At 40.8% G+C, this 23,752-nt stretch overlaps 1 protein-coding gene across 1 annotated transcript in view; it reads right to left on the minus strand.

The window, feature by feature from the left end:
* Positions 1–1,300: 1,300 nt before the first annotated feature.
* Positions 1,301–23,752, minus strand: part of LOC146163472 (uncharacterized) — a 32,953-nt gene continuing 10,501 nt past the window's right edge. Inside the window, exons 6-11 of the mRNA XM_083381818.1 lie at positions 20,604–20,810; positions 15,872–15,971; positions 9,175–9,284; positions 8,431–8,598; positions 5,235–5,394; positions 1,301–4,407 (exon numbers count right to left, since the gene is read on the minus strand). Of these exons, the coding sequence (XP_083237944.1) occupies positions 3,200–4,407; positions 5,235–5,394; positions 8,431–8,598; positions 9,175–9,284; positions 15,872–15,971; positions 20,604–20,810 (1,953 nt within the window). The 3' untranslated portion in view covers positions 1,301–3,199. The remainder of the gene's footprint in view (positions 4,408–5,234; positions 5,395–8,430; positions 8,599–9,174; positions 9,285–15,871; positions 15,972–20,603; positions 20,811–23,752) is intronic.

Raw genomic sequence — 23,752 nt, forward strand, 5'->3', positions numbered from 1 at the left:
AGATTGGACCATGAATTTATGACCTTGGCAAGGCCACAATAGTCCTGGCTGTTTTATGTTTTATAATATTTTTTTAAATCCAACGATTTGCGGTAATTATTGCTTGTTTTTCCAAATTTAAAGAAATACAAACTTTTTCGTTCCCGGGGTAAATTTTCCGATTTGCAACCTGTTTTGGGCTTTAAATGCATTAGGTTCGAATTGCAATTGTTTTGGGCAAAATTTTGTTCTATTTGTTAATGCCAGAAGTTTGATTTGGTTAACATCAGAAAATTAAAAAAATCGTTGTTCAATGGGAATTTCCAAATATTGGTTTAGCTTTTTTTTGGTCTTTTGGTTGAAAAAGTTGTTTTATTTAAAAATTAAATAAACGTAATTATGATGGTCAGTCAATTAAAGAGTACATTCAAAAGATTTTATGTAAAACTGGAAAAAATTATATTCAATAAAAAACTTTTAAAAAACTTCCATGAGCTGGTTTCAAGCGGAACTTATTTCGTTTTTTGGGGCAAATTAGTTAAAAAAAATTTACAATGACCATTTTTATTGAAGCAAGCTGGAAATACAAAGGCAATGGTGAAAAGCCTTTTGAAATTGTTGAAAATTTAGTTCAAAATCGGGACTATTTTGCTTTATAACAAGTATTTTGGTGTATCTGATAATACGCTGTAAAATATCAAGATAAATCCCGTCATAAAGTTGTAAAATACATAGAATTTTTTCCTTAAAATCTTAGCTTATTGATTGATGGAAAGGCAATTTCATATAAAAAAGTTGATTGCCTTTTTTAATGAGGCGTAATGGCTGGATGATGTAGTTAAAGACGTACAATGAATATCAAGCTCATGCAGAATGAAGGAGGTATTTTCTTTAGCACAGGGGATCTTAAACTGTGGTCCATGGACCCCTTGGGGGTCCGTGAACTAGTTCTAGGGGGTCCATGAAGGTTTAATTGAAACATTAGTGTAGCGGTAATCAATTTATTAAAGAAAATAATTTATTTAAAAATAAAAAGGTTTTGAACTAAATGTATTTAGACTCCATTTCACTTTCACATTTTTGGACCAAAATCAGCAAGTTGGTGAAGTCTATTTGTACTGTGACGTCTTTTTCTTGGCCTTCAGTGGTCCACGCGAGATGAAAGAAAATTTTAAGGGTCCGCGGTAAAAAAAGTTTAAGAACCCCTGTTTAGCATAATTTGAAAGTGTCGAATATTTATTTTTTACTATTCTTCTCATTTTGCTAATGTAAATACAACACACAAGAATGTCGGGAGAAAATTACATTTATTTGCCGGATCAAGACTGTTGGAACATAATTATTCGCTCTTATAAACAAGGCAAGCAGAAAAAAACACAAGAACGGGGGATTTGGGGGGACAAGGCAAGAAATGCTAAAAAACATAGCAACGCGAAAAGAACGAAAATTAGAAGAAAGAATGCTTCGTAACAACAAGTACTGCAAACACAAAAACAGAACAAGCTGTAGGAATATATAGTTATTTGCAATACGACGAGTTGCAGGGGGTCAGAAAATCACAGCTGCGAATGTTTGGGTGTAAGATTATAAGATCAGGGTTTCTCAACCTTTGTTTTGCGGCGACGCAAATATACTTAGCGAAAGCATAACAACGAAGCTTTGGCGTCTTAATTATATTCACCAAACTTTTTGGAAGAAAACCAAACATTTGACGTCAATAAGCTCGAATTGGTCGTCAATAAGCTCGAATTGAAAATGAGCCATGTCTGCAATTTTGTCATATATTGTATAAAATATGTTCAGAACCAATCTTGATAAATCTAACCAAATAGAATGACTGTATTCTTCGAGCCAGCCAGATTAAACTACGACCCAATTTAAGGTCGCGGGCCATGGGTTGAGAAACACTTTCCGAAGAGGACATCGTTAGAAAACGTGACGAAAACATATTGTTGGGGTGTTGGTAAGCAAACTTAGAAAAAAAAGCCACAGAAAAAATTATTTTTGTTATAAAAGCAACGGCAGTGGCTCGACAGGTGACTAAACTTGCCATCTTTAGAAGCGAACCGTTAAAAATTACGAGCGCCGAAAAGAGGCTTTGATGAAGAAAATCGTTTTTGGTTGACTTTTTTGGTTTTAAACCAAGTATTACGCAAAATACAGTGACCAACGAAATTTTCGCAAAAAGCTGACGTCACACGTGGTCTCCCACGCGTCACGCCAATGACGTCATAACGGGGATGTGAAGAAAACGCGAGAAAAGGTTATAATATAGGGCAACCGAAAACCGCAACAAAAAACGGCAAAAACTAAAACGCGAACCAGAAAAACGACGAAACGCTGCTTGTATAATTCTGAGAGTATTCATCTCGGTAAACGTTCCACGATAGTCGCGTGGAATAACACAGTTTTCTATACAAGAGTTGTCGAACACACAGGGGGATAATAATAATACGAGAGGATAGACAGCGTGCAAGCGGGGGTGAATGGGTAAAAAGAGCGCTTTGAGGCTATATAGGACAGATAAACACTTGTAATGTGTACTCGGCGTGATGCTGTGTCTAATGCGCGGCCACCCATTCATTGGGAAAAAGCTTCAATCGACTGACGGAAAAACGAATATTTTGGCTGCCAACAAATCGTAGAAAGCAGTGCTTTAAAGGGGTAAAACGCCCGGAATTTGTTACTATAGGAATACTGAGCCTCAGTGGAAGCGTAATTAAGGTGCAGGCTTCGTCTCGCGCGGTGCCACGTAAAACGCGGACACTGTGCGTGTTCTAAAGGAAAAGATACTTGCGGAATCGACGGATAACACCGGAACATCTTCTACAAAAATTTAGTGGTTCTCAAACTGTGTGCCTCGGCTCGAGAAATTCTCAAGTGTGCCACGGAACTGATTTAATTTAATGAACTGGCCTGTATTACAAATAAGTGTGGCCTTAATGTACGCCTTGATTACCGATAATAATGGTATTTACTTATTGCAGTGCGGCGTAGTAAGGGTGACATTGCATTAAAATTTGCCTAACAATTTTCTTAAAGCAACTTTGTTTCGTGGAACGTGTGCCGCAAGCTGGACGAGTTTGAGAACCACTGGTCTAAATTAACAAAGGGGCATAATAATACTCCCAATGGGCGATAAACACTTGTAGCTAAACGGCGTGACCGCCTCTTGCTTCTAACATAGCTTATTGCATAAACGCCAGATCGGCGTTATTCGCTAAAGGACGGCGTCAGACGATCGCAGATTGTACTTGGAGGAGCGCACGAAGTTACTATGATTGCAGTTCCAGTCAGTAACCAGGGAACCACCATTGGGGTCAGGATTCAGACCGGACTTCGCTCCCAAGGAGCAGCTGGAGTACATCGAGTCCGGAGGCTCGGATGCGGAAAGTTCGTCCTCGTCTATGCTCCAGACCAAGTGGTGGTTGCCACTCGGGAGGAGCGAAGGATGAAGATCGTCCTCGAACCCAGAGTCCCGGTTGCGGAGCTTGGATGGATCAGAAGCGCCGTTGCAAGAGGCGTGGTTGATGTTGCTGTTCGAGAAGTTCCTGGAACTTATTTCGTTTCCTTTCGCTTCGGCACTTCTTCGTCGCCTGCGTGTGATTTCGGCTGCGGCCACCAGGATCCCGGTGGAGGAGCTTTCGGAAGAGGATGCGGAAGTCCGCTCTTCAGGAGCATGGCCGCAGTCCGAGCAACCAGTGGACTCCGAAGCAGCTCCTTGGTCAACGGCACCATGATTTGCGGCGGTTTTATCTAAAGTGGTAATTTTCGCTTCTTCAGATGTGGAGAATCGCACGTGGTGTCCTCCGCTTGATTCTCCGGAGACGCTGGAGTGATCGCTCACAACGACGCAGATCGATTTAGGACGCTGCTCGGGAGCGTTTTCCGCCGCGTCGGTGAGGACCAATTCCTGCTTCTCGGCGTTCTGGTAGAAGACCTCGTCTCTGGTCCGGGAGCGGCTCTTTCGCGGCGAAGAGGCAGCGGAGGAGGAGGGAGGAAGAGCGGCGATCTTCCCTTGGCCGTGGAAGAGCGTGCTGATCTTGGAGATGTCCGGAAGACTGATGCTGCGGCGCACGGAGCAGGTCATGTTCCGGGCGAGGACCGACATGACGGAGGCGAGGGACCTCCGTTCCACATCCTCACTCACCTCCGCGTCGGCTCTCTTCCGTGCGCACCACCAGGAGGCGAGGTTATTGCCGCGAGGAGAGAGTATCATGGATCGGCGAAGAGCCATCTTGTACTCGTCGCTCACTGAAGTCGGATGTTGGGATGTGGTGGAACCATCCGGAGTTGTGCAGTTGGACGCGGGAGCCGAGTCTAGGCTGTCTGAGGAGAGGTGGTGGACGGTGTGTGCCGGGGATGAGAGGTTCAGCGACATTCCTTGGTGGTTTGGGGAGTGCGGGTGAGGAGCCTGGTTGAACGTGGCTGATAAAATAGTAAATGCTTCACGTTAAAAATAGGTTTACATTGCTAAATTTCAATAGTTTTATTTATAATGTTCTGGCAGTAAATAGAACTGATATTTTTGCGCTATGTCCAGCCCGTGTAAAAATCCGCTTTCAAACACTTTACCAGACTGAAAAACGTACAAATTGATCTAAATCAGATTTTAAAGACACTAGTAAATTTGGTTTGGTGAAATTAGGTTAAAAAAGTATTAGGCAAGTATTCCTAACCTATATAGGGTCTGTCAGCAGGCGTTATGTTATAATATGAAATTGACAATTAAATATTATTAACAAGTTGCGTTTGTTTTATACTATAGCTTACAAATCTGCAGTTTAAAAAGGTCGCCGCTTACCAAAAACTACAAAATCGTTGCGCGTTAAATTTTCAATGAACTTTAAAAGCCAGCTGGCCCAAGAAAAATATTTTGAAATTTAATATTTCGGTTGACATGAGGGCGTGGTCGCAATTAAACAAGCAGTTTAAAACTTTATTTTAAAACTTCCATAAAGCGTAAAAGCTGTTTAACACAAATACGCCATCACGGCTTAATCGTTGCGCGATAAATTTTCAGTGAACTTTGAAAGCCAGCTAGTCAAAAATTGATAAGAGGTTTTATTTGGGAATTTCATATCTTTGATCGACTAAACAAGCAATTATAAAATTTTGTTTAAAATTTTCCATTGAGCGTAAAAGATATATTTTCAATGAACTCTGAAAGCCAGCTAGTCCAGGACTGATAAGTGGTTTTATTAGAGAAATTACATATAGCGTAAAACCAGTGTAACACAAATACGCCAACTTACCGAAAACCGACTTGGGCCTGTGTTTGCGTCTTGGCAGTGACCTGCTTCCCTCAGTGAACTGACAGCTCTTCAGATGCTCGCTGGTGGCGATGTCAAAGGTCATCTCGAGCAGGGCAAGGCTCGGTTCGTCTACCAGCTTCATACGCCCACCATTCAAATGCTGGAAAGATGAACGAAGGGTTAGGTTTGTGCGTTATGGGGGCCAGATGGCATGATTTGACAGAAGAGTTTTTGTCAGTTTTTATGGACTGTTTGAAAGCACCCGTCTCCCTTACCCAGACACACATTTTGGCCTTTTGCACGGCCAATTTACATGTCCCCTTCCTCGGTAAAGAGCATACTGTTATAGTAATTTTTACAAATGTATGTCAGAAAATAGATGAAACAAATGTGTACCAGAAAAAAATTTACACGTACAAAATTTGCAAAACCTAAAATTCGTATAAAAATCTCCGTTGTGGATTGTGGAACTGTGGCTAAGTTTATCTATAGACCAAATCCGGATCGGGTGTTACGCCCCTAAATAACATATCGATCTCGCAAGCTTTGTTTTCTTAAGTTGCTTGGCTAATTAAAAAGTCAATCCCGATTGGCTTGCAATGTATATGTTTGTTCTTTCAACGTGATATTAAGTAAAGACCCGAGCATATAGCTCACCAGGGCGGCCTTAAACGATGTAATAGCAACCGTTTTTGGAATTTTTATCTAAGAATTTATATTGAATGACATGTTAGTGAATAACTTGGGCATTCCAAATACTAAACAATTGTGAAAATCCCAGTTAGGCCAACGCAGAAGTGGTACAAATGTCGGTATGGTATGCGATTTTTCTTTAAAGCGATGTGAACCACAATTTAGTTTTTTTTTAATTATCCGGACGTGATTTGCCGTGTTTAAAATCAACCAGTGCTAGTTTTTAGGACGCTGATTTTATGTTAGAAGCAGACCAGTAATGAATCAAACTTCTTAGTGCATTAAATTAGAAAAATGATTTAGTCGTACGGCTAGCCTACACTAGCACTAGCCTTCTGCAAAACAGAAATGGTTTGGCCGCTTTTGTTAAATAGAGCAAGATTGCAGCAGTAGCAGCAGCACACATGACGTCAAGCACGTTGTTACGTCATCGCTGTAGCTCAGCGTGAACGTCACGTGACACAACATCCGCTCAGGGAGGGGATGGGCCATTACACCACATTCAAGAAATGTATAAAAAATAAAAAAAACTCTAATCGGGGCCTTTGTTCGTGCAATGATAGCCTAGGGTGAAAGAACAGTTTTGTAGATGACGAATTCGACGAGATCACACGAAGAGTTGTCGGTTAATTGAGGTCAACTGCTGGTGGTTTCGAAACGATACAGTTAGTTGAGCAAGTGATTTTTGAACTTGCAGAACCGCCATTGTACGATATACCAGGTCCCTCCAATCTTTTACTCAGTCATCGCGTCATTTTAAAAAAAAATCTCTCCGCGGGTCACAACGGCTAGAAAAAATAAGAGTTTCGCGAGACGTATTTTGTCTTTTATTTTGTTATTATAGAAAAAAAAATGCAAGATGTCAAAATAATTTATTGTATTGTAGGTTGAGCAGCCTTGTGATATAGTCTTTGCTTTGCGAAAAACCGATCAGTAACTCGAATTATTTTTCTAAAACACAAAAATGCATAGAAATATACTTGAGCATTTAATAGAAAAAGAATAAAAAAAAAAGAAAAAAAAGAATGGAAACCCAAACCAACGCGCAAGAAATCCAACACGTACCAAGGTGTTACCACGCAAGGCTGGCGAGTTAAATGTTGAATAGAGACCGGGCGAGTTTAGAATGATTCAGAAGACGACCGGAAGCTAGCTGGTAAACACGGGAGCATCCGGACTGACAGCTGGCAGTTTGGTCGGGCCGTTTTTTTTCTATCAATTCTACTGCTTTTATGGACGCCGAGTGCTCTTGGCTTGTCATCGTGCGAAATAAGTTGGGCCATTTCTGCGGAGGATTTCTTTCGTTGCATAACTAAATGTAAGACTTTGATGCTAATGGGATATAAAAGCCTGATTGCAAAAGGGTTTTAATTTTTGACTTAAAACCAGAAAGGATGGCCATAGGAGAATGTGATTAAAAGTTAACCCGTCCGCGGGTTTATAACTAATGCGCCTTCAGTCATCCTAATAAACTTAAGATAAATAAATAAAATTTTATTTTAAATTTTAAACATTCATGGTGTAGCTACTAACAAACTGAACAAACAGTTAAGAAAGCCCGGGAATATATATATAATATATTAATAATATGCAAAAGTAAATTTTATACCGAACCCCCCTTTTTACCCCCAAACTGTTCAAAACAAGGGAGGGGGCTCTTGAAAAAACTTTGGTGTGACACCATAATATACAACGTCAATGAGTTTTCGACGAATTGGTTTGGTCGGTGTCATCGCTCACAGGAAGGTAATATTTAAACAAGACTCTAACACAGTGGTTCTCAACCGCCGGTCCGCCAAACATATAACAATTTTAAATCTCAATTGCAAATGCAGGATGCTGAAGGCTTGACCATCAAATTTAGAACTTCGCCAGTTCCGTAATTTGCATCATTGTGACGTAATATAGAGTTAATGGTCTACTTTGGACTTTATTGTACGCCACAATGCTGCAAGTGTTGTGTCAAACTGTTTAAAATTAGGTTACAACTCGTTTAAGTCTTAAACTTTAGGACCAGTTGTCGGTGAAAAACTTCAATGGAACCACGTATAACACGTATGACACCGAAAAGAAAGCAGCATATTGCCCATTAAATAGAAGTTTCCATTATCTGCTTTTAAGTTGCATAGTTTTGTCATAATTACATGTTGGGTTGATTTTGAAGGTCCACCACCATTATTTTAAAATAAATATTTTCCTACATGTTTAAGTTGATTGTGTTGTTCCAGTTCTAGTTCAATTTATAGAGCATTTCAGTAAATTACTCAACGAAAATTCCAGTCGGGGTGCCGAATGCCCGAATCTATTTATTTTTGAGGGGTGCCGTGAGCCATAAAAGGTTGAGAATCACTGGTGTAGAAGTTATACTAATCTAAGAGTGGTGCTGATACACGTTCTTTAAAAAGTGTCCAAAATCGCCTCCTTGTTCTGATAATAATGTGCCGAAATGATAGACGGGCAAAGCCATGCACACCAGTCGATCAAACAAATCCAGAAATTTTACCTCGAGCGTTGAGAAGGGGTTCGAAAAAGTCCCCTCGTCATCAGATCCCTCACCCAGGAGCTCTGACGCGTGACTCGATGACGCCATGATGGCGGCGTGAGCGAGCAACTCACGTGAGATGTCCGAGAAGCTTCGTGATAGGCGTGACGCGGATGACGTGCGACGGGTCTGCGTGAGCAAATCACATGAAGACGTGTAAGTGAATCACGCACGTGGGTCGTGAGTGTCCCGGTAGGGTGAATTGGGTTTGAGAGTTATGGGGTTTGGAAGGGGGAAGCAATTAAAATTTATTTGGGGGGAGGAATTTGAGAGATAGAAAACCCACACTTTGGGGGTAAAATGTCAGAAACCTCTAATATGGAAGTTAACCCTAAAAATGCCCAACATTTTGAGAATTAAAAACCCAATATCCCACATTTGGGGAAGAGGTCAATGTTTCAACTAAATTGTAAAAGCGATTTTAGTTTTGTTTACGAGACAGATCGGGCAAGAAAGGTCGCATGTAGTTGCTTTGCCTGGAAAATGAACGCCACATGTTTGTTTTTATGGATGTTTTCACCAATGCACAAACGCTGAAAACAAGCACAATCGCTAGTACGGCTCGAGTGATTAAAACCGGGGTTACTCGGGGTTATCCGTGGTTACTCGGGTTCGGTTTTGGGAGATTTTGAGATTACGAATCAAACAGAGACACACGTCGTCTACTAACTGTTGTGTTGGGTTATTAGGGTTGGGTACACTCACCCTGTTCCTGAGTGGGGGCTTGGACGGGGAACAGCTGGGGCTCGATCCTGATTGGCTGCCGCCCGAAGCTGCGGGGGTGGAATAGCGACTTCGAATGGCGGCGTCGGCAACTGAAAAGAAAAAGTGGTTTTAGACCTTAGAAAACGGTTTAGACCTTAGAAGCTTTAACATTAACAATGTAGCGCATATGAACATTGTGTCAAATAATGTGGTAGAAAAAAAAAGAAATAAGAAATTAATGTTTATATAACCATATACTAAAAAGAAGTTCTCTTACGTTAGCCGAAACGTCGGATAAAAAAATTAAGTACCGGATCTACTTATTTTCAGTATATACTATGCCTGGTAGTAACAGAATATTTTTAGTTTAAATACCCAAGTTGGTAATTCAGCGCCAAATTCACTTAATTAAATTATGAAGACGAATGCGCGTGGTAAACGTAAAAGAATTCGGCCGATACCAAGTCAACACATTCCACGGCATGTTTGAGCGTTGAAATGATTTATATCACCTTTGGTAGTCACACATCGCGTGCTTTTGATGCGGTAAACACCCGACCGCTTTTTAAAGGATTTAATTGCAAAAAGGGAGGTGTTTAATCCAAACGGGATTATTAAACTTGGAACGCAAAGACAAGCGAGCGTGATTTAAAGCTCCCACGGTGCAAGTCCAAACAACGCACGTTAAACGGCACAGCAGTAAATTTAGACCCTATACGAGCCATTACGGGTCATTTTAACAGCTCTGTTAAGATGTTTACTTGGTTGTACATAAAGTCAAGGCCTAACTTCTAAGGTCTATAGGTGCTTGGTACCAAAAAGCGAAATTGCGGTAGGTCATACAACCGAGTCTTGCACATACAAAGTAGAGAGCTTAACAACATTGGTAACAGGTTATTTCGTTTTACCGCATTCCAAATATATTGGCCGCCACAAATTTACGAACTCAGTTCTTGCATTAAGTGATATTACTTTGTACCACAATTTTATACGGACATATAACTGACAATTTGTAAGGCGAAGGTTTCGTGTTTTAAAGCAGCTAAGATTAGTGGGAGTAAAATATCGCGGCTACAGTATAGAAGCGATGCTGTTTATGCACGGTTTTCAAATAGTTAAAACCAGTAATATTAAGCTGCGTCAACAGTCGCTCATCGCTTATTTCAACACATTAAAATCTCGCCCAATAAAGACACGCATTTCAACTTTACAGCACGGATGCACGCAGTTATTGTATATGTTGATATTGGGCACAGCTGCACAGTGATTGACGTGCCATTGAAAGCTGCTTTCCGAGTAATTATACTGTTTAGTAGGTGCGATAACCAGCACTGCTCATGTGATATAACGATTAATAGAATTGCTCTGGCCCGATTACAGATTACAGTGATCAGTATATATGCAAAAATTACGCTTAACGATACGCAACTATACCTACGCCAAGCAGAGCCAACGCATCAAAGTTTGATTTTGATGTAACGGCGCAGAATAAACCATCCCAAGGGTCACAACGCACAACTAGCATGAGAACATAAACAAACAGACAGATGCGACGGTACAGTCAATGCTTGGCTGACAATAAGGACACAGTAAACTAATGCAAAGCGTAGTGACCCGAACGCCGAGTCGGATGGATTTATGCCGGCGAGCATTAAAGGGCAAGAAAATAAGTCAATCACACGCGCTAGAGCAGGGGTTCTTAAACTTTTTTTACCGCCGACTTCTAAATTTTTTTTTTGGCTTCGCGTGGACAACAATAGGCAAGATATTTTCAACAATGACGTCATAAATTGACGTCACAATCAAATAGATTCACAATAACAAATATGATGATTTTTCATAATTTTACATTACAATATAGATAGACTTTCAGACATATGCTGATCATTTCAGTAAATTGGAGTCTACATTTAATGCTAAAACATTTTTTTTTTCTTTAAAAAATTAATTACTTCTCAAATATACACTAATATTTCAATTTGTCCTTCATAGAACCCCCACTCTAGAGAGACACCTACACTTGTGATTTGACAGCAAGCGGCGGCCACAAGTAAAAGGCCAGTACACGTGACCACTTTAATAATACAAATGGCCGGGTTAATAAAGAAAATTTGCGATGCTGTCCACCATACACCTAAATAAATGCGACATCTTCTAATGTAGTTAGCCACCTTTTTATTTGTGTTTTTTTTTTTTACAGTGGTCTAAAAAACATGGGGTGAAAAAACAGAGCCGGCCCTTGAAAACTGTCCCTGTAAACTGGCTTTTCAATCAAGTGATTTTGCTCAAGCCGTATTTCGTTACAGGCAGGAAGGAACACCGTGACTACCCTCAAACGGCTGGTGCTTGCAGTTTGCTGACTTAGCGCTTGCTCAGGTCGGCTCTGTGCTGCTGAAGGCACCCATGCATTGGCTCTGCGCACGTTTGCCAGCTATATTTAGGCCGTGTGTATGTTCGCGGGTGCGGGAAAAGCGGAACTTTGGGACTTTGGGGCGAGTTCTATGTGACTTGGCGCTGGTGGCGGTTAACTTCGCGTATGCTGCATGAAAGAGCGTTTGTATTCAGATGTGGCGGCTTATTTATGTTGCTGTCTCTGCCTTTAAACGTTCGTGTGTGTCACAGGCGTATCCGGCCATTGTGGCTTGCAACACTTTGGCGCAAAACCTCCGTGTGTGACGGAAGCCTAACGCTTTTATTACGCAGGTTTGGAAAATGGTTTAATGCCGTTTTAAGCGATGTTTAATAGGGGGAAGAATGCTAATGATTATATAAAGCTATTATCATTTGTCTAGGGCCCACATACGTCCATGCAACAGGTTATCAACAGTTGAAAAAACAGATCCTATAATTTACTTTTTAACTTCACAAACATGCCCGAGTTTCACAACGTACCCACCAATAACATTAAAGTTATAGGGATTGGTATGAAAATGAAATTAAAGGAGATTTGTAATGTCAAAACAGTTTTTAAAATACCATTATGTTGTAAAACCGTTAAAAAAAACATCATATAGTAAAAATAGAGAAATGCAACGATGCAATCAACTCCACTCACAGTTAATAGGACCAATACTTAACCCTCAAATAACCCCGTTCTAAATAATTAAAAGGCACCAGGTTGCCATTCAAACTACAAAGTGTATAAGAATGGAATTGAAACTAAGAAAATAGCGATACAAAATTCAAAAAATTTTCACGCTTTCTTTGATAATTGCGCTTAGTCACCACTCCAGGACAAAAGTGCAAAAAATAACCAGCCGATACGCGTTGATGGTTGAATTTCGATATCACGTTCAACCCCCAAAAGGCGAACAAGCCATTAACAATCTTTCGGCTTCTAATCGGAGGGTAATCGTATTGGCTGCGGCAAACCAGGATTCCTAGTAACGACGTGAAAACCGTGCTGTTTACAAGCACAGCTGCACGCACTCAAGGCGTTCACTAAGCAGCTAAAGAGACAGTTCTTTGTTGCGTTCTCCGATTTTTATCGTGATTGGCGACAAGAGATAAGTTTACATGAACGATTTATCCTTTAAACCCATGATTTTAAGTCACTTCCATGGCTTAAGTGAAATATTGAAGCCGACTGTTTTAGTACCGGCTATAAATATCGGCTTTCGGCACAAAACTCTTGTTGAAAACCAAAAAACTGCCCAGGAGCATTGTTTGCAGAAAAACACCGCGAAAATAGCGTTGTTTTCGTCGTATTTCGAGCAAAATGCCTCGAGCGACTCTCATTTGGCAATATACAATGGCGCGACTGTGTTCGTGCCTCTTTCGTGTTGCAGGCAAACCTCGTGCGTGTATTTTTGCACGATAAGTTCGCCAGTGCGGTTTTTGAGTGCATTTCACGGGCGCCGCCATAAAGATACGCATCAGGTTTGCATTCCAACCGGTAGCTGTCTTTACAGCGCTGCAGACAGCCGAAGTAAACAATACCCCAACAACCACTATACCACAGCTTAATGCTGAGTGCTCTTAGGTTATTCAATAAACGCGGCATAGTAAGAGTTTATAAACTTTAAAAAGCTGATAAAAGGGTAGGAAAAATAAGTCTTGTTATAGAATTAAAACAATCCAAGTAAAGTATACCCCAACAACCACTATATAATGCTGTTTAATGCTAAGTGTTTACTATTTAATTAACGCGGCATAGTAAAAGTTTTGAATTTCAAGGAGATGATAAAAGGATAAAAAATATGTCTTGCTGTACAATTAAAAAATTAAAAATTCTATATGTCGTACAAAAATGACTGTTTGGTAAACTAAAGTCATTTCATCAAATTTGTTAAACACAAAATTGACAATGCGTTTTGCTGTGCCACAGCATATATGTACACAAACAAAGCTACGTGAACGAAACGAGGCGGAAACATTTCAGTTTGCACAACCCGCTGCGACGGTGTTCGTATATAGAGACAGTCAGACAAAAAACGCTTGATGTTTTTCAAGTTTGTCCTATGCAACTACGGCATTATTTCGTGATTAACTTGCATTTGTCGCACTTTGTAACAAGAGTAAACATTATCGGCGTCAACAATGTGGTGACTTCATCATGCTTTTTGGCACAGAAAATATACGAACGAGCGTTTTGGACGACGTTCCTCGCATCGCAAACGCAGATTGCAGACGTTATTACAAAACGGTGCGTACTTTGCCAAAAAAATCGGACGCAACGATAACGCTGTGACGTAAGTTGATCTTGCGTTGCACGTCAAGAAACAACGCGGGTCAGTCACGCCAAAGAACTGCGCAAACTACAGCATTAAGTACATGCTTTTTGGTCGCGCTCTAAGAACAAGTAAATGTCAACATTACTGGTTTGCGTTTATAGTTTTGCAATAAGTACTCACAAAAATATAAAGTTGGCGATACAAGTTGTATATCGCTTTTTGTATATATACAATTGCTATAGCGGTTGTGTCTTGGTTAAGAACTGGTACCAGTTGTTTGATTAGTTAGGTATTTGCTACAGCACAAAATGCCTGCTATCTGTTTTAAATCCAGATCACAAGAGAAACAAATGAAAAATAACTGAATCGTGATGTGGCTGCAGTTTTACACCAAACACTCACCAAACAGAGTTGCCGAGTGACCTTTGACAAGATCGCTTTTGTGTGTGTATTAATGTGCTTCTTTAAGCATTAACTGAATAATGGTTGGGCAGATAGACAAAGCACGACCCTTGTCTATTCATCATATCTAAGTCATTAACCTATAGGATGTACCCTTCAATCGATTTTTAAAATAGAATTTAGCGTGCGATTAAGATGCGCAACGTGTAGGCCAAACAAAACCGAAAATAGCGCCGAAAATCAATTTCTAAATGGGTCCGCCCGTATTCGTTTGACTGGCTCCATAGCGGCAATTATCCCCAAACGAGCATGTGTCCACCTGGAGTTTGGCCGAAGATATCGCTGACAAACAGACGGGAATAGCTCGGCTCCGGTTTCGTTCTTGGGAAATCGAAGACGCGAAAGAGAAACTGGATAACGTTGGGCAGATCAGGGGCAGCCAATTTCGTGCCGGGCCCAGTTTGGCAAGTTTGCTCACTTTTATAACACTGTATGGCTTCCAGGGCAGAGCAATAGTTGAAATGGATCTGTACGTCTTTAAATTTAAGGTGACGTGTAACACTGGTCTAGAAGTACAAAACTCTTACAGGAGTTAATAAATAGAGCCAGGCGTTTTTTAATCCGGCCATAAAAATCGGCCTTGTGGTAGAATTTTCCACAAAGACGGGGGTCAAAAGGGGTAGGTCAACCTTTGTAAGGCGGACATGCCAACTGGCCTATATACACTTGGTAGCTTCCGCCTAGCAGCTATAGACAATTGCTAATTCGGGCGCGTGTTTACAAACCGGGAGAGATAGCGTCTTTCTTGCAACAGCTTGCCGTTTTAGAGACGGTTGCCGACGCAAAGCCGGGCTAAACAAATGTGTGGGGATTCTTCGTTGGCGGCTTTTCATTTTTTTGAATAGGAACAGTCGCGGAAAAAATCGGCGAAAAATGAGCCAGCTTTTAAATTACGCTTGAAAATTCAACGTTATACGGCATTAGGCCACGCGAAATTGTATTGTTCTGCAAGCAAATTAAAGGACCCGTTTCGACCATTTGCAATCGATAAACAAACGAAGCGTTAGGACCGCGGCCGTTCAGAATAGCGCCAGTCGTAGCGGGAATTGCTCAGGGCAGCGCTTCTGCGAAACCTTCAAGTTTCATTAGAGCGATATACTTATATTTTTCTATGAAAGCAACCGATCGCCGTTTTGCAGTCCCAAAATCGAATTGGTCCCTATTTCTCTCCCACCCTCATTTTTTTCGCAATTTAAAATGGCAAGATAAACTTACCGATCGTTTTTTTTTTAGTTCAGAGCATGTTTACACAAAAAAACAGGGACCAGGAATCACAACCTTACGTATAGCAATATTCTTCAGCCTATCTAAACCTTCTTAAAGTCAGAAATATAAAGATACATTTTTTCCGTCAAAAATATCATCATCAGTTCCTTACTCGGTGTCTGATAGAACAACTTACTAAGATTCTTAGATTGTAAGGCAGTTTGAAATATTTTCTGTAGATGGGGTTGTGATTTCATACCTATTTTGCTCTAAGCATTGGTCACACAAAAAACTTAACTAACGTAATGCGCTTTCACATTTGAATTGCTTGCTAAGTTGACCAGACGACGACCTACCTCGGTACGAAGAGGCTCGTTTTATCTTCTTGAGACGAGTGAGGATGGCCTCCAGTGACGTCACCACTTGTTTGATCGTCGGTCGGGATTTGGGTTCGAACTGTAATAAAAACGTTCATGGTTACAGTTAAATAGCAAAAGAACAGCAATTATTATAGGTAAGCGGTTTTAGCTATAGACGTTTCGATGAAAGAACTTATCGAAACATCTTTCTCAAGATGATGTCGATTTACTCAGCCTTTTTGGTTTTTAAAGTCAATATTAAGCTACATTACTGATCCGTGTATAGTGTGAAAAAACGGTCTTAATGACCAATTTCACAGCCAGAATTTGTCCCCTTTTTCGGTGTCATTTTTATACCGTTAATTAAGATGAGTTTAAGGGGTGGAGTGTCAAAGAGCACAACAGTGTTATTAAAAGGGTTGCCCAACAGTCGTATATACTGCCCGGCTTTAATGAAAGCTGACCCACCAATAGCGCATTGATTGACGCGCGGTCGCTTTTTATTAATCGCTCGTCGGAGTCGGTTGCAAAAAGTATTGTTTCCAATTACGGAGATCGATCACACTCGAAGGTTATGCAAGTAGCACACAGTGGGTTATCGAGCGCGTTCAAAAACGTAAAGAATGACCCTCAACAAAACTCGACGCCTCGGCATACTTCGATCGGCGGTTCCTAACGGCCGCAATCGCAAAACGGAAAATTAAAAATGTAAATGGCCGAGAAACAATTGGGGCGACGCAACGTTTTTTAGCTGTAACGTAGCGAGTGAGGTAACTGCGGGCCATATGCAGAACACAGTCAGACGCAGGTCGCGGGTGACTCACGCGGAACAATGAGCGATTAGGCATTACTGTACAGCGTTTACTACGTTCTACGCACACTCTGCCATGCATTGTAGTGCCAGTGTATTAATTCGTAACCTTAATTAGGTCGGTTGCCAATAGTTAGCTCCCAGCGACATGTCACAACAGTTTTTTCACCGGCCGCCGAACGGGACAAGCTTAGGGGTTGTAGGGGTCATGTGTTTCCCTATAGTCCCCTAAAGTAGGCGGCCTCGTACGACCCCCTTAACATGGGGTAATTTGAGGTGTCAGCAACAGCACCTTGAATATACAACGCAAGAATTCTTAGATGTCCCTAAAGCAATGGTAAAACTTGTTAAATGACTATTTGGGCTTAAGCTTCATTGCAGACTTCCTATAGTTAAAAAGATTCCGAAGATTGACAAAATGAGCCCATATTTTATCCAAACGCGAAAAAGGTATTGCGTGTAAATAAGAAACGATAATACAATCTTAACAATTACAGCAGGTATGTTATAACCTCTAACTGTCAATACATCTATAATTTGGCGTTCAGGTTATACAGGACCACATATTTTTGTGTATTAAATTGCACCGTTCGACAGACAAGTAATCGGAAAAGAACTGAATGGGCCATTGATCCATTCCGACGGACACTTGATATGCATTATGCCACGCGCGTATTGAACGTTGTGCGACAGCATTGTAGCACACACCATACGTATCCATCTACACAGTGATAAAATAAACGGACCCAACCCTATTCCACAGTCTCGCAGTGTAACGTTTTAAGTAACCGGACACTTGGTCTTTAGATTTGGAAACAATACGCGTTTCTTCGACGTGAAGTGTTCTACAGAAGCGTGGTCAAATTAAAGGCCGGAGGTCCACGTTTTTCCAGTACGCAATCTTTCTATGTATCGATTTATCGTGGTGGTAATAAGTCACACGAATAAACATAAGCAAAATCTGTCGAACATTCCTTTGAACAAGAACTCGGAACATTTACTTGCAATCTTTTTTCGAAACTGTCTAATTTGACAAGCTTTTGTTCATTGACCCACCGAAAATTAGTAATTTTACCTAAGCGATGTGTTGGAAAAGAAAAATACAAAAGAGAAAATAAAAGCTGCAAGTATCCTATAGCTTTATCAGGAATCATATTAAAGTTATTCCATGAAGGTACGGGTAACTCTAAGAACTGAATATGGCAAACAATTTATAGAGAGAGCTTTATCAAATTGTCCTCATAAATAATCAAAGCTTTTAAGGTTTAGTTTGATTTGCATATGACGAGCATTTCCTATAATATAGCTGTTATTGACCCATTATAGTTTTATCAAGCAACACGCCGCGGGCAGGGAAAACAAACCAAGCGGAAGGTAGTTTAATGGCCACTGTCCTTGAGGCCCGAAAGTGTCTTGGAAAACGTTAACGATTTGTTTTTTTTTGTAAATGATGCTGAAGACTGCAGTTTTGAAACGAAGGAGGGAGGCAGTCGTGAAAATGTGACGTGGTTAAGGAGGAAATGTCAAATGTGTGGGTGTTGGATGGATGCAATGAAATCAAGGAAGTGAAAAACATGTGTGTCAGCAATGCATTGGCCAGAAACATACGGCAAAGGTCAGAATGGCAAAGTAAACAAAGAAATCGATCCCAAAAATGAGCAATAAATACCTAAAGTCGTCTACAATAAAGAATTAAGGTTCTCTAGACCAGTGGTTCTTAATCTTTTAACACGTGTGGGCAAGTAACAACACAAAAATATTTTCATGGACACAAAACCAGAATTTTTAATGCGCGATTCCTTACTAAGACAACTAAGGCCAGTTATTAATGAACAACAATCACAAGGAGTTTAGTGTTGTACACGGTTACCACCTAATCTGGAAATGTTAAGAGGAATTCAGAGATTTTAGGACAAATAATTATTTTAGCATTCCTTTTTATTCAAGTGCTTGGCGGTCAATTCTCTTGTCTAAATTTTATGGGTTAATCTCTTGCAGTAATGCGCCATTAAAACTTTTTAGCATACTCTTTCTGTGTGGTTTATAAACAGACAAACACTACAGAAATAGTTTTGCCGAACACATAACACAATACATTCACTGAGTTGGCAAACTTGTAGCCATAACCAAAAAACAGTATAAGATTATATACCACGGATATATGTGTTGTTATAATTTGGAGCTAGAATGCCATTACCTACTCCGGTATTACGAGCAAAACGGATCAACTAACATTGTCGGATATAGGACTATAAACGCTTCCTGACAATATGTAAAATAGGACTAACGAGGTAGATTAACACACGGGAAATCGGTACAGTGTGTACACTACAGGTCCAAAAAGAAACAACTCTGCGCATTTCAACAAAGGCAATAAAAAAGCGAGGTCAACAAAGCAACAAAATTACGCGCAAAGCCACCGAAAGTGCCTCATAACCACCACGAGACGCAGTCTGGCTCTTCAAACAGCTGACACGTGCAGTTTTTTCGCCAGCAAAGGTGATAACCCGAGGGACGTGAGCCATTGTACTGAGCGCTGCGTACAATAAACGATCGCGTATATAATGGAGCGCGCTGAGCAAGCAAATCGCCCATATTTGGCCGATCAAATATGCGACGGCGGGCGCGTTTACATAGTTTACACGGACTTGTTTCACAATTTACAGCCTCGCATGCCAGTTTACATTGGGCCTTTCTGTAGCAGCCGATCCCCCTTTTTAATTACTCTGTTTTCCTTCCTTTTTTGTATGTTTTACCCGTTTAACAAAGATGTACATCAGTTTTACCTCCAATATATATAGTGGTGCTCATTTAATAAAAAAAAACATAGGTAACAAATTACAACAGTTATATTCAGTGCGACGGCTGCCCTTGCTTTTTGGCAACGAGTTTTTCAATGTCTGGTAAAGTAGTTGGTAATGCACATCGAATATCAGATTTAAGTCGGTTTCGTGCTTTAGATTTTATAGTAAGCAATGCAGAGAAGCCGCTTCGCATAGGTAAGTTGAAGAAACATGAAACCAGAATATTCAGAGCTTGAATACCCATCCTTGAATTTACCCCCTAAAACGTGGAAATTTACCCCCTGGGGTAAATTTACCCCAGGTTAAGAAGGGCTGGCATAAAACGAAACAAGAACCCAAATAAAAAATACAGCTGTTTTGGAAGCAGCGGTGCTAACTGGCCGACACGTTAAAAAATGTAAAAAATGTAGCCAAACATAGCTTTATGCGTTTCAAAGCTGACATGTTTATTGGGCTTATGTCGTTTATACACTCCCGTTTGGCAAATACAGGAAAATGTTAAGTGCGTTCCGGCCTCTTTGCGTGCCTGCACCGTTCTCTCTTGAATTATTAACAAGAGTGCGCACGCGTGTTGCAATGTGGCAGTGCGGCCGTATACCGGTCTATCATCGGAACGAGTATTGAACTTGAGGCCAGATGTGATGGGTTGATTAAAATTTTTAATGAAATACAGATCGCCTAAATCTTTCACAGAGCGTAACTTCGGTTCTTGAGTAGTTTATAACGCTTAAAAAATATCATTTTTAACTGTGTAAGTTCAGTGTTTCGCCAACGCAACAATACCCTTTGAACATAATAACAGATCCTGCTCAAGCGTACTACAATGGGTCCAGTTTAAGAATGGTTAAAAAAATAGCAAAATACAAGACAAAAAACCCGAAACAAGATAACATGGGTTGTTTTAAATCGCGTTCAACGATAGATTTTATTGTAGGTATTATAAATTGTTGTTGTAAAAATTTTAAACATCCTATCACTTTTTGAATTGTTATTGTAATACTATATCCCGTCATTTTCGATAAAATCGACATTTCGCTGTTGCAAACGTTTTGGCCTCATGCCATCATTGGTGTCTGCCACTGGCATGAGGTATTGTTTTTTTTTCAACACACACCTGGCAACAGTCGAAGGCCAACTGGAGAAAGTCGGGGGGTACAGGCTGGTCCAGGCAGTCCCGGGCGGCGCCGCTTCCCACCGTCACCATCCTCTTGAAGAGGTCGAAGGCGAGTCCGAAGTCATTGGATCGCGGCAGCTCCTCCGGATCGCTGGTTACGAGGGCGATGAGTTGGCAGAGGAGGAGGCCAAATGCGAAGATGTCCACCTGGAAGAAGTAGGTATTGTTAGGATGAGACTTAAGAGTTTTGGGTGAGATACTTTACAGTGCTTCCATCAGACTTAGATAACTATAAATAATTCTAGTTGTCTAATTTAATAAATTAGAGCAAAATGTGTCTAATTCTAATCTAGTTTGAAAATTGTATGTGTGCTCTAATTCTATTCTAATCTAATTCGGATTTTACCAAAGGAAAAAGATGATATCTTTAGGGTGGGATTTAGGATATTGGGGTAAGACTATAGGAGTTGGAATTGTTGTTGTAGTTGACTTTTGGTTCAAAGGGAGAGTCCCAGTTATACCAGTTACATGTTGGATTGCAGTTTGTTATGTGTTGCTATGAATATGCCATTTTCAAGTCAGTCACTAATGTTACTGAACATGCTTTACGACTCCATTAAAGTTTTAGACTTATTTTCGGTTTGATTTTTTAGTAACCCAGTGCTATTTAACCACGGGTAAAGGTTACAATAAGTACTCGGGGGTCCTTTGAGTAATATATAAAGGTATATTTTTATTACTCAGTCTGATCTGGTCATTTGCAAATAACTCAATAAGCGTTCTTGGCTGTAAAATTGGGTTATTAAATTTGTTAATCAAATATAGTGATTGTTATGTATAATAGTCTAAATAACAACATGTTTTGTCATGTATGCTAAATAGTTTTACGCCAATAACTTGATCGAAGTTAATAAATAAATCAGGTCATTACAGTTACTAAAGTATCCAATGCGCACATAAGCAAACCACCATTAGATAAGCCGACAGGCTATTGTGAGGGTTAATCAGCAAAAAATATACTTCATTTTTGCACATGAAAAAACAAAAAAAAACATCACGGATGGCAGCGATGGATTAAATTTCGTTTGGTCGCCTTTTTACACCTTCTATTTTCGAGTACTGGGCGGTATCGTGCGTGTGTCTACACTCTACAGCCTTTGCGGCGTATATCCGCCGATTGACAACAACTGCTTCAGTTTTTCCGCCGTATTTCGCGGGATTGGAAAAGGACGCAGCAGGTAAAAAGGTGAAAGATGAGTCGTTTGACGCTTTAAGACGGTGACCATGCAGTGATTAGTCCTAATGCCATTATCGAGGTAATGACCATTAAAACGCATGAGTTGAATGTCATTCGTGCCACGGCTCTTCAGCACATGCCTTGAAAGGTTCGAAAAGGTCAATCATGAAACTTGACTTCACGAAAAGCGAAGAAGGTCGAAAAACATGTGCAAGCCCCTATGTAGGTTCTAGGTGCAGAGCGATGTTCGAAAAGCGTCCTATGCGATACATAACTTACATCTGGGATGCACATTTTTTTTTTATTAAAATACGTAAAACTGAAGCAAATTTGCAATTACCTGTGGGCATAGGAATATAACTACACATTTGCTGTTCATCAGGTGGCACTGTTATACATCAATTTGCAAAGTATTATCTACAAGCTTTTGCACAACTGTGGTTCATCGGTATGAACCTGTTCTGTCTTTCCATAGTACCACCTTATATATAGGATTTCAATTGGACAAATGCGGCTAGAGATTGACGTCTACTTTTATTGTTTTACTAACCGCCAATCGTTATTGCGTGAACGGTCATATACGCCAGAGTTTCAGTCAGTCAGTCGGTAGTTCATGATATTGTGGTTGGGTGACTACAAGAGCCGCACGTTCACGTCAAAACATATCACTTTCTCGTAATCGATCACGAAAAGCTAAACCGAGGCTGGCTTGGCTTGGCGGCAGAATCAACAACACTGCGCTTCACTGGAAGCCGAATCTACAGCATTCCACGCATGGAGCGCACGCACAAAGACATCAAAGGGACAAGTTTACAAAACCGTTTTGAACGGCACTTTCCATAGGTCGGTTCTTCTTGGGCCGTATTTCAGACCTCGCCCATAATCGAAAGCCGCTACAAAAGAAGCCATGGCTTCTTTCTTTTAGGGCCATTTTCCAACGCTTGGCCATTCTCAACGGTCGAATAACTCTGCCATATACGATGGCCGCTAAAATGTGCCAAGGCTCCCGTTTTCAGCCATAGTTCAGGACCACCTTGCCAATTTTAAAAGCACTACAACCTGTTTTAAGGTTGAGGTATTTCTTTTTTAATAAGCTGTCAGACATTATCCAAAGCCAAGCTGATTTCGTTGCGGACTATATGACGTAAAGCAAAAGGCATCGGCTGCCTTTGAAGAGGTTAGGTTAAGTATGTAATAAAACATTCGAAGAATGTGACAGGGAGGTGGCGACATGCGACATCTTGTCTTTGCTCGTGTGACAAGAACGCGACATGAGCGCGCGACACAAGGCTACACACAACACAAAATGCTGCTGCTGCTGCTGCCTTACGGTCGCAATTTTAGAAGGCGGCGAATCGCACGACTAGTCCGTGACACGCCCGACGTGCATTTACTCTCGTTCGCGCGATTACACAAAAGCATCGAAATATCGCATTACATAATTGGCTTTGGCGTGCATTTTCGCGCGGAAGATGAAACGTACGCGTATTAATACAACAGGCGCATTTTGGTGCGATTTCGTCATATCTAAAACGCTAAAATGCAACGTTGGGTGACCAGTTTTGGCCTTGTAGAAAAAGGGTGGGATTTCTGGGGCAACAGGCGAGGAATTGCTCATTGAGTATTCTCGGAGATTTGAAACCTCGCAGGCCTTATATAGCTAATTTAACTGGTATTTTAAAGCCTTGCAATTCTCCTCGACGGGCAAATACGCCAACCTGTCAACAATGAACCGCATATAAGAATGGCGGCCGGAGCAATATTTGCTCAAAGGTTGGCCAAAAGATAACACACCAAGCCCCCCTAGGAAAGCGGTAACCGGGTAAATATGCTTTGTCACTCGGGTGTGGGTGGTATTTTCCATTCTACGACGCGGGAGGGGGGGTTACAATAGCTCAACGGTCAAGTAGAC

The sequence above is a fragment of the Ascidiella aspersa genome, chromosome 2 (genome assembly GCF_963924565.1).
Source record: "Ascidiella aspersa chromosome 2, kaAscAspe10.2, whole genome shotgun sequence".
NCBI lineage: Eukaryota > Metazoa > Chordata > Ascidiacea > Phlebobranchia > Ascidiidae > Ascidiella > Ascidiella aspersa.